The following is a 10,691-nucleotide window of genomic DNA, read 5'->3' as shown; positions in this document are numbered from 1 at the left end:
GAAAAAGTACCACAAAGTTGTTCTAATCAGGGACACAGTGTTTCTTTGCGTTTGGTAACGAAACGTGACTTAAGGATTCCAGATGCTAAGAGCCCTTGGGGTCTCGGGATCAAAATGGCCCCTCTCGATTATGCGGTGGATCACTGCCCTCACTAGAATGGGTACAACGGGCTCAGTAGAAAATGGTGTTCTCCAAACACCCTAGCTCCCTAAACAATTCTCACAAACCTGCCTCTCGCCAGTGAAGTAGACGAGCTTTCTCCTCGGAGTGGGTGATCGATTCCCATTGTTAAAGTCTCGTGCCCTACACCTTATTCAAGGGGCCTATGATCACTTTCCGTGGTTCGCACGCAGCAGGGAAGCAAAGTGGCATCACTTTGGTGTACTTACTCCTCTCTCCAAATGCATTGAGCAAGACCACTCCCCCTACACACACAGCATGTTCACGGAGTCTGTTTTCCCGAGACTTTTCCTAACGCCCCGCATTCCTCCTGGGTTTGGGCATCCAGAACTATTCAGTATTCTGCGTTTGGTAACAAAACGTGACTTAAGGATTCCCGTTGCGAAGAGCCCTTGGCAATTCTGAAGCCTCCTGGCCACGACTGCACGCTTGGCCTCGGGACGGGGCTCCTATCTCCTTTCATCGTGTCGGAATATCTATTTTTAAAGGCGGGGATGAGAAAAAAGGTGATAGAGGCGGTCTTTCTCGGTGTAAATCCCTGTGTCACTTACCATGCCCCCCATCACGGGACACCACCCGCAACTAGCGTAACTGAGGGGGAAAATTCGAGCAGCTCCAATCCTCCGCGCCTCAGAGCCCGACGCCACGGTTACTGAAAGCTCCGCCAGAGCTACTCCTTCCCCAGGCGCCGCTGCGCTGCTTCCTCGTCACGTGACGCGCAGTATTCGGTCACGTGGCGCGCTGGGTCCTCCCATTCCAGCCTGGGCCGGGGGGTGACCAAGAAAGCGGAGGCGTTGCTCCGACAATAACCCGCGTCCCGGCTACATGGACCATGAGGGGTTCCTGGGGGGCCGTCTCGGCCTCACACGCCTCCCGCTCCGCCGGAGATCCGGGAGAGCCTGGAGGCGCCCAGAGAAGTCCGCCCGGCGTCCCCCGGCGCGATGGTTGGGACCGGAGGCCACGCCCCCTCGGCTGCGCTCCCGGCGGCCCGTCCTCCGCCGCGCGAGCCCCCAAGTCCGGTTCGCTTCCCCCGGGCGCATCCGGGCCTCCGTCTCGCCGCCTTTCCGCTCGGCACGCGACTAGGTGTTCCCCCGACCCCCTTCTCCATGGCGTCGCTTCTGTGCTGTGGGCCCAAGCTGGCCGCCTGCGGCATCGTCCTCAGCGCCTGGGGAGTGATCATGTTGGTGAGGGGACCGCCGGCGAGAGCCGGAGAGGGCCCGACGCGCCCCAGTGTTGGAGGGCTGGAAGGCTGGGAGAGTCCGGGCCGTAGGAAGCAGCAGGCAGGCTGAAGGGGGAGGCTGATTACCCGCTGGAGGACGAGACACTGGAGCTTGAGAAATGGGGAACTTAAAGGGGCGGGAGGGAGACGAAGCTGGGAACGGGAGCCGCGGCTGGTAAATTTGGAGACCCCTCAAGGTAGGAGGAAGACGAGCTGGGGTCTTGAGAGACGCCTGCGCTGAGTAGAGGGCAGTGGGGCAAGGGAGCGCTTGTTCCCGAAATGGGTAGCGGGGCCCTTGTTTCCCCACGACTACCCGCCCCCCTCCAGGAAGAAATACTCAGAAGGGCCGGTTTCCTCCCCGTCCCGTGATAATGACGCCCCTGGACAAGAGGATAATCTGGGTTGCTCACTATTCCTGCCCTTGCACCAGCCGAGCCGTCTCCGTCACCGACTCAGCGCCCTATTCCGGGTGACGGAGTCCGAATCCGGCAACAACTACTCGAATCCCAGCTCGTTCCGGTAGTGCCCAAATCCAGATGTTGTGGCAACATTAGAAGTGGGAGGAGTTTAGACAGCGAGCAGGTTCGGTGCCTGGGTTCACCCACCAGACCATTCCCTCTTTTCAGATAATGCTCGGAATCTTTTTCAACGTCCATTCCGCTGTGCTAATAGAGGACGTCCCTTTCACCGAGAAAGATTTTGAGTAAGTCAGGTGGGAGCGGCGGGGCTGGGGGCGGGTGGGAGGCGGCTGAACCGCAGTAGAACGGTAGGCGGGGGATTACAGGTGGCGGGGTGCTTGGGGCCCCGAGGCGAGGGAGCTGAGTGCAGACGGCTAGTCTCCCTAGCGGTCGCGGAGTCGGACCTGAGTGGCCATGCTAAGCCCACCGCTTTAGGCGTGGCTTCTTAGGTATATTCCTTGACTTCTCTGCGCCGCCATCCACCTCTGCCAAGGGGATGCTATCATAGGGGTCACCCCGGAGGGTTAGGAGGAAGCCCGAATAGTACGTGTAGAAGCGCCTAGAATGGTGGCTGGCACACCGTGCCCAGTAAATGTTGGCTACTGGACGGTTTCTGACACTTCACTACCTAATCTCCTCCCCCCTAGGAAAGACCCCCAGAAAATATATGACCTTTACGAGCGAGTCAGCTACAACTGTTTCATCGCCGCGGGCCTTTATCTCCTCCTCGGGGGCTTCTCCTTCTGCCAAGTTCGACTCAATAAGCGCAAGGAGTACATGGTGCGCTAGAGCATCGTCGCGCCTCCCCTCTGCGGCCCCCTCCTCTATTTAAAGACTCTCCCAGCCCTCCCACCCGCGTCCCCACTCCGGCGCCCCCTGCGGGACCGGGTTTCCCTGCGCCGAGATTGAATCGCTCCTTCCCCGGCGGAGGGAGGCGGCCTCCCTGACCCCCCCCCCCCCACAATAAAGCGAAACCGCTCCCTTCAGCCTCGTGTCTGTGCTTGGGTCGGAGTGAGGGGGGGGGCGGGCACGGGGGCTGGAGGCCGGTGTCCACACCCGGAGTCTCGACGCACCGACGGAAGTGGAGTGAGGCCGGGCCGGAAGTGAGGCGGTGTCTTCTTCCACCGTCGGCCCTCGGCTCGCCCGGGGCCGCCCGAGCCTCGGCTGCTGGCGAGGGGGGGGGGGGGGGGAGCGGCCGAGCGGGAGCCAATCGGCGGCGGCGGAGGGGGCGGGACTTCCTGCGCGGGGGCCCGAGCGCCTCGGTCGCCCGGCTCCGTGGTCCCGGCCAGGCGGCGGCGGCGGCGGCGGCGGCGGCGGCGTCTCCGTGTGGAGGCGCGCGGGACCATGACGTCAGCGTCCACGAAGGTTCGCCCTCGCTCGCGGACAGCGCTCCCTGGCGGCCACGGGAGGGCGGCCCCCCCTCCCCCGTTGGTGCCGACTCTTCCGCCCGAGGCGGGGGGCGGGCGGGAGCCGGGCCGGGGTGGGGCCAGGGGCTCGGGGCGGGCGGGCGGGCGCGGGGCGGGGGGGGTGCGCCGGCCCCCCGTGACGCTGCCCCGCCCCCAGGTCGGGGAGATCTTCTCGGCGGCGGGCGCCGCCTTCACGAAGCTCGGGGAGCTGACGATGCAGCTGCATCCCGTGGCCGACTCTTCCCCCGCGGGGTACGTGAGCGCGGGGCGCGCGGACTCCGTGGGGCCGGGACAGGTGGCAGCTCGCCGGTGTGAATAAAGACTGTCGGATGAGGGAATGACAGGTAGCAGCGCAGACTGGAGGCTCCAGACCCGGAACCCCTGCCGCGAGCCGGCGGCCGCAGAGCCGGGGGGGTCCCCTGCGCACCGCGCGCGGGGTTCTGTCCGTGAGACCCCCGCGGGTCGGATGGGTCTGCGCCGGCTGCTCACAGCCGCCGCTTCACGTGCCTGGGGGAGAGGCTTGGGGGTCCTCAGGATTCCCACGGGGCGTTAAGAGCTTTTGTTTGTTTATTTTTTAAGAAAGCCCTCTTTAGGGATCCACGGAAGGGGCCCCAGCGCCTGCGGGGGAGGCTTGGGGGCTGGCTGCGCACCCCCCTTCCCACTTTCGCTGTTCCCCCTTTCCCCTCTGACAGCGCCAAGTGGACGGAGACGGAGATAGAGATGCTGAGGGCTGCTGTGAAGCGGTTTGGGGACGATCTTAATCACATCAGCTGTGTCATCAAGGAACGGACAGTGTGAGGGAGGGTGGCCGGCAGAGGAGGGGGGGGCGGGTGGGCACTGTCTTCCACCGCACCCGCGCCAGCCCGAGGTCCACCTTCCCGAGAACTCCCTTCCAGCTCGACAGCCCTCCTGCCTCGCTGCCGGCTCTGTTAGCACCTCCGCGAAGAGTTTGGTCAGAAGTTAACTGAACCGCCGGGGTAACAGGACCTCCCAAGAATTTAATCTCGGGGCGGGGGCCGCCTGAGATCCCCAACAACCGGAACTTCTCTGGTTGTTTGCGCGGCTCCTTGGAGGGGACATTGTGATTCCGAACGAGTTGATCAGGATCCGCTAATAAGTCCCCCTCTACCTGTCGGTCAGCCACCAAGGTTCACCTGGGAGCCTTCCACACCCCGGAAGAGAATTAGGACGCGGGCCTTTCCGCCACTCAGCTCAGGGAGTCCACTCTTCAGATTCCATCCGCCCTAAGCGCGTGCAGAGCCTCAGGAAAACGAGAACCCTACCAAAGGGCCAGGGCCCTAACCAGATTCTTATGGAGGGGCTCCCAGTGTTCCTTCAGAATGGCCCATTACCCCTTCCCTCCCCTCCCTTCTTCCTTCAGTCTCCCCGGGACTCCCTCCCTAACCTGCTCTGTCTTCTCTTCAGGGCCCAGATAAAGGCCACCGTGAAGCGTAAGGTGTACGAAGACTCCGGCATCCCTCTTCCGGCCGAGTCACCCAAGAAAGGGCCCAAGAAGGTGCCATCTGGTGTCTTGTCGCCTCCTCCAGCCGCCCCTCCACCAAGCAGCTCGAGTGTCCCTGAGGCCGGGGCCCCCCCCGTAAAGAAACAGAAGGCCGGTGAGGGCTCTGGGGCTGAAGGTTCAGTGGGAGAATCGGGCTTGGGCCAGGGAAGGACAAATGTCCCTTCCTCTCCCCGTCAGGGTTCCCAGAGAGTGGCTGAGAGGGCAGAGGGAGGGGGAGCTCGAGGCTCTGGGAAGCTGGGGGGCAGTCAGAGAACCTAGAACCCAGTTGATGTCCCCACCCCCCCCCCCAGATGTGACACTCAGCGCTCTGAACGACTCGGACGCCAATAGTGACCTGGTGGACATCGAAGGGCTAGGAGAAACCCCTCCGGCCAAGAAACTCAACTTCGACCAGGGTAGGCGTCCTCCTCCCACACCAGCGACGGGGCTGGGGGCAGGGGGGAAGCGCTCACTCGGATGGTAGGGGAGGGTCTCCACAGGAGCCCCCTGCCCCCTCGTACAGAGGTTCTGGAAGAGAAGGTCCTCCAGTCCACGCTGCGGGGGACGGGCTCAGCAAAGAGCCGGGTGATGTGGGGGGGTAGGAGTCGCCTTGGAGGCATACTTGGGGCTCACCCCATCTCGGGCCATCTTGCTTCCTGTTCCAGACAGCCTGACCCTGGATTCTGGCCTTCTCGTGACCTCTGCTGACCCTCCTCTGCTCTCTCGCTGAGCCTTCCACCTCTGACCCCTCTCACTGTTCACCCTGGACCTGTGGATCGCCTGGGACTCCGAGCGGGCCCGCAGAGCACGGCCCACGAGGCCGCTGGGGCTGCGCACTCTGCTGTTCCCGTATGAGCGTCTACCCCCAGCCCCTTTGACCTCCATCAGACGGACGTTTTTATACCGAAAACAATAAAGATTCTCCTCTCAGCTCCGTGCCTGCAGCCTAACATCACTGGAGCGCCGCGGGCGGGTGCCTCTCCCCTCACCCCCACGGGGCTCAGCCCCTTCTGGAAGTTCTCACCACCCTGCCTAGAGCAGCACAGCCAATATTGGCAGGCTCTCTTCCCAGTGCCAATATTTCTGTGCTGCTAGAGCCAGGGGAGCTGGGCGTGGGCAACAAAGACTCCACTTTGCTCTCCGAAGGCAGAACTGAGCTCCCAGGGTCTCTGGCGGTCAGTATTCCTGAGGCTGCCCTGGGGATCTCAGAGGGGCGTATTTCCGGTGCTTTCATCCTCACCCCCACAACACCTCACAAGAAGGCCCAGATGTTTTCCGTGTCGCTTCTCCGGGGTGGCCTCCCCGGGCCAAGCCTCAGCGGTGCCTCCCCCACCCTCGCTCTAACACCACAGTGTGGTTTGGACGTGGCCACAGTGCCGTACAAACCACAGTGTGCTGCTGGGGCGGGGGCAGGACCGGGGTGGGTTGAGAGCATGGGACGGGGCTGTGAAGACCCCGGCACCCAGAGCAGGGACATAGACAAGGCTCACAAGGCAAACGTGGCCCCAAGAGGGGTTGGGGAAAATAAGAAACGGGGGCCTATGGGGCGAGCTCGCAGTGGTGATAAGACTGGAGCCATCTTCCCTCTGCAGGAGCTCTGCTCAGGGGATCCCTAGGGTGGGGTCAGGGGCAGAGGAAGCGGGGAATGACCGTGGGGGCCAACACACTGCCTGCCGACTCGGCGAGGGCAGGGCCCCGAGGCTTCCTGTGTCCGTTCCTCCCCTCCCTGGGTCAGAACCCAAGAGAAAGCAAGGAGAGACAGAAGGCCAAGGACAGCAGGGTTGGGAGTTGGCAGTCCAGAGGTGGTGGGGCCGGAACATGGTCGGGAGAGGGGGGCCGGAAGTCGCCCTGGGCCCTGGGCCTGCCACAAGATGGAGGTCCAAGGCAGGAAATGGAGGCCAGGGGGAAAAGGGGAGCAGCAGGGCCCAGGAAGAGGGCTGCCTGGACCTGGGGGCCAGGTACTCAACCCCCAGCACTGCTCCAGCTCCCCGCCGCCCCCCAGGACCCCCGCCCTGCCCCCTGCGACCACCCCCATCAGCCCATCCAGCAGGCCCAGGAAGGCGGGCCCACCCCAGAAAGCCACGTTTAAGCTGAGACACACATGCCTGTCCCCACCCCCACCCTAGGCCTCCCCTCAGCCTCTTCCTCCTGCCCAGGACTTGATTTTTAGAAGCACCCCACAGGAAGCACAATCTAGGGGCCCAGAGGCCTTCCACAAATCAAAATAACATCCTCTGAAACCCTGAAGTCTTCCTTCGTCCCATTCCACCCTTTACCACCACCCCCCTGCCGACACACCCCCCAAAACTCTTAGCAATCAAAAAGATCTAAAATGGTGGGTGTAAGCAGTCTGCTTGGGCCCCGGGGTGTGCCAGACCCCCTGCCTTGAGACCCCTGTCTGTCCTCTACCAAATCCCGCCAGGGCCTCCTGGTCCTCACCCCACCCTCCATAGCCCCCCAAACTGAGCAGCTGTCCCCAGCTCCCAATTCTCGGCAGAGCCTTTGTGGGGGTGAAACAGAAATCAAACACCATGCTAACGGCCGGGGATGTTGGGGGGCCTTCGGGACTCAGCCTTTGGTTTCCACCTGGCGGACTGCACTCGAGGGGCACAAGAGAAAGCCTCTCCAATCGTCCCCCCACTTCCAGGACTGACAAAGCCCAACCCCACCCCAACACGCACCTCCAAACCTCCCCCCCAACCGCCACGTCTCTCCTGAAAACAGGGGACACTTTCCTCCCCACTTACCTCAGCTACTCTCCCCTGAGATCCTGGTCCCCTATTTTGAAGGGAGCAAAATTTGGGGTGCATCCCTCACATTTGGGGCGCAGGAGAAAGGAGCCGCCCCAGTCGCATCGCTGGCCTCCTTCCTCTCGGCTGGCTCAGGGAGTGGGGAGTGCCCTAGGGAGGGGGGACCCCCACAAGAGAGCTCAGAAGGGGGTTCCTCCATTCCCAGTCAGAATTGGGGACACCCCCCCAAACCCGTCCCAGCCCATCCGTCTCCAACTCGGCGGGAGAGGCAGCTGCAATGCCCCAGTCAGATTCCCCCAACACTACATTCCTCACCCCATCTAGAGGGGTCCCGGGGGCCCCAAAAAATCCCAAAAAAATCTAGGATGTTGGCAGGACGGTCCTGGACCAGCACCCCAAATTTGGGGTCCTCAGATACCCCCGTTTTTTCAGGAAAATTCCGTCTTTCACCTGCCTCCCGCCAGCCCTGCTCTGTCCCGATGCCAATTTTGGAAGTCACTCCCTCCTTCCTCCTCCCCGGCTCTCCAGGCCCCCCCGCTCGGGGGCTAGGGTCCAGGAAACCTGGCTTCCAGACCGGGGGGCACTCCTCGAAGGGCTAGGGGCCAGGAGGTCAAGCTCATAGCCCCAGTCTCAGGGAAGCAGGAAAGCCCGATCCTCCCCTCCCCTCCCCCCTGGCTGGTCTCCGCGGTGGTTTAAGGAAAGTCTGGAGGATTGGAATCTGCCATTGCTGTTGCACAGGCAGGTTTTTTTCCTTGGGTTGGGGGGGTGGGCGGTGGGAGGGAGAGAGGGGAGGAGAGCCGAAGAGAGCAGGGACCCAGGCGTGCAGAGCTGGCCTGAGTCACCCCCTCGCCCCTGCTGCCGTGGGGCACCCCTCCCCCCTCCCCACCTCACCCACATTCCCAGTGCTCTGTCTGCTTCCCGTTTGGGGCTCTTATCCTGGAAACTCTGGGTACAAGAATCACCTCCTCGTACCCCCCCCCCCCCACCACCACCTCTCCTTGCCAAAGTTCCAACAGCACTGCCCAAGCCCGGGATGTCCACTTTACCACGGGACACCCCATGTCCCCCCACCTTCCCGGAAAGTGAGGTGTGCTCCCTTAAGAAATTGGGGTTCCGAGTCTGAAACCACCTTTTCTCCCACAGATCTATCCAGGCCACATAGAAATAAGAGGAGACACCCTACGCACTACCTTTCCAAATCTCTCCCTTCACATCCTGGGCGTAATTGGGGGTCCACCAGAAAAAGAGATTTCTAGAATCCAGGGTGAGAGGGAGCTCTGGGCAAAGGACATCCCACATCAGCATCATGCTCCAAATTAAGTGAACCTTCAGATCAATCTCACCTTGAGACCCATCCCTCCACTTCATCAAACACACCCAAAGAGTGGCAAAAAAAAACACCCCAAAATAAGGACACCCCAAAACTTTAGTCTCTCACCCTGGGCCCTCACCTTGTTTCTCCCCCTGGAAAAACTTTCATGGCTATCTATGTAAACAGTGGACTGTTCCCCTCAAAGTAAGTTTCCACAACATTCAGATATAAAGCTTTGCTTCCCCTCAGTGACCCCTGGTAGCAGAAGGCCTTCAAACTTGCTCCCAGGTCCCTATTATGTCCTGCCTCAGGCTAATAAAAAACCCTCAAAGTTAAATTTCACGCCCCCCAAATCTAACCTGAGCCTCGAAACGCATACGGCTTCCCCAAACAGACTGTACCCCAAAGTCAGCATGACTGCTCTACTGGAAATCAGATGGTCCATATGCACCGATGACTATGAATCCCCAAAACAAAACCCTCACCCACCCCCTGAAGACCATCTAGCGGTTTGTCCTCATATTCCAAGCTGACAATCTCCAAATTATGGGTGTCAGAATCCCCCCAAACGAATGTAGCTTCAGACTCAGCTCCCTCCAACTTACCATTGGCCCTCGGGGCCTGAATTCAGCCGCCAGTGCCCAAAACAGTCAAATGAACTCAATACCCGGTCATAAACGTGCACTCTCCATCAACTGACCAGATAGCGCAAAATCGACTCCAGCCTGATCCCCAAGGGAGCCCCCAGGCGACCTCCCAACTCCAAATGGAGCAGCGACCAAGTAACCGTCACAGACAAAGGCCACACCGACCCCCACCCCATCCCTAGTGGTCCTGGATTCTCCATTTCTCAGCTGCTCTTTCCTGCACCCAAATAAAGACACCCTCAGATCTGAAGAGGAGGACCCCAGGCCCGGATAGGCAGCTCCATGGATGACGGGTAGATGTCCCTGGGCACCTGTAGACTGTCCTGAACACAAATGCAAGCCCTGCTTTGCAGCTAGCCTCAGCTCTGCCTCCCCCGCCCCCGCCGAATAAACACTGCCGCCCCCAACGTCTCCCCAAACAAAATATGAGGGTGTGACCCGTGCCTATCTCCCAGATGCGGGGACCTAAATTTAGGGTTATCGGCCCCTCCTTCCCTCTCTCCCTCCTGCTACCCTGAGACCCTCCCTCCCTGCTTTCCTTTCTCCGTCCACCGCACCCAAATTTCATATTAATGTTCACTAAAAATTCACCCCTACAGACAGATTGATAGGGTCTAGCTAATTAGAAAAGAAAACCCTGAGCACCCAGGGCTCAGACCCAGAGCCCGCGGATTTCTAACCCCGGCCTCGGAGGAAAGTCCCCGCTGTCACCTAACTCTCCCTCCCTCCGCCCAACCCCAGTCCCCTCCTAGGAGACAGAGGGACAAAATTAACCAGCGCAAAGGGGAGAACGAAGGTTTCAGCCGCTCAGACCGAGTGGATCCTGCGCCCCGGTCCGAGTGGACCCCAGCCGGGTGGAGACGGCGAGGCGAGGCTAGTGCTCGTCCGCCCCCTCGTGGAAGGAGTCAAACATTGCCGGGTTTTGCCTACTTGCCGCGCTGGACCCCGGCGTCCCGCCAGCCTCCGAGCGTAGCCGACGGGCGGGTGCCCGAGGCCCTAGTGAGCTGGGATTGGGGGAGGGCGAGCGGGCTTTGGGCGGGAGTCTGTCTCTCTGGATCCCTAAAAGGATTCAGGAGAGAGTTGGGAGCGAGAATCCGGACGCCCAGGTCTCCTGAGCGTCTCTGGGCCCCCACCCGGGGCTTTCCCCACCTCCTCGAGGGGAAGCAGCTGGCGGAGCCGTCCGGTCGCAGGACAATGGAAGGAAACGAACTAGAAAT

At 61.3% G+C, this 10,691-nt stretch overlaps 2 protein-coding genes and 1 long non-coding RNA gene across 5 annotated transcripts in view; 2 read left to right on the top strand and 1 right to left on the bottom strand.

Annotated features, from left to right (window-relative positions):
• LOC109245996 (uncharacterized) overlaps positions 1 to 1,143 on the bottom strand; it is a 78,353-nt gene extending 77,210 nt beyond the window's left edge. Inside the window, exon 1 of the long non-coding RNA XR_002071174.2 lies at positions 733 to 1,143. This is a non-coding gene — a long non-coding RNA (uncharacterized LOC109245996). The remainder of the gene's footprint in view (positions 1 to 732) is intronic.
• Positions 1,144 to 1,154: 11 nt separating this feature from the next.
• On the top strand, positions 1,155 to 2,844 carry RNASEK (ribonuclease K). Its single transcript, XM_019413685.2, has 3 exons — positions 1,155 to 1,365; positions 2,027 to 2,103; positions 2,506 to 2,844. The coding sequence occupies exons 1-3, from the start codon at positions 1,288 to 1,290 to the stop codon at positions 2,645 to 2,647; spliced, it is 297 nt and encodes a 98-aa protein (XP_019269230.2). The 5' UTR covers positions 1,155 to 1,287; the 3' UTR covers positions 2,648 to 2,844.
• Positions 2,845 to 3,082: 238 nt separating this feature from the next.
• CUNH17orf49 (chromosome unknown C17orf49 homolog) lies at positions 3,083 to 5,695 on the top strand. 3 transcript variants are annotated; one of them, XM_053892976.1, is made up of 6 exons: positions 3,083 to 3,223; positions 3,422 to 3,516; positions 3,957 to 4,058; positions 4,690 to 4,880; positions 5,077 to 5,181; positions 5,435 to 5,695. In XM_053892976.1, the coding sequence occupies exons 1-6, from the start codon at positions 3,203 to 3,205 to the stop codon at positions 5,437 to 5,439; spliced, it is 519 nt and encodes a 172-aa protein (XP_053748951.1). In that variant the 5' UTR covers positions 3,083 to 3,202; the 3' UTR covers positions 5,440 to 5,695. The 3 variants fall into 3 exon arrangements, with proteins under 3 accessions (XP_053748951.1, XP_053748950.1, XP_053748952.1); XM_053892975.1 differs by having other exon boundaries at positions 5,431 to 5,695; XM_053892977.1 differs by lacking the exon at positions 3,957 to 4,058 and having other exon boundaries at positions 5,431 to 5,695.
• Positions 5,696 to 10,691: the final 4,996 nt, after the last annotated feature.

The sequence above is a fragment of the Panthera pardus genome, unplaced genomic scaffold (assembly GCF_024362965.1).
Source record: "Panthera pardus isolate Hobbes unplaced genomic scaffold, ASM2436296v1 HiC_scaffold_3, whole genome shotgun sequence".
NCBI classification, from domain to species: Eukaryota; Metazoa; Chordata; class Mammalia; order Carnivora; family Felidae; genus Panthera; species Panthera pardus.
The sequence above is the reverse complement of the archived record's forward strand: the minus strand, read 5'-3'. Positions and strand labels throughout refer to the sequence as shown.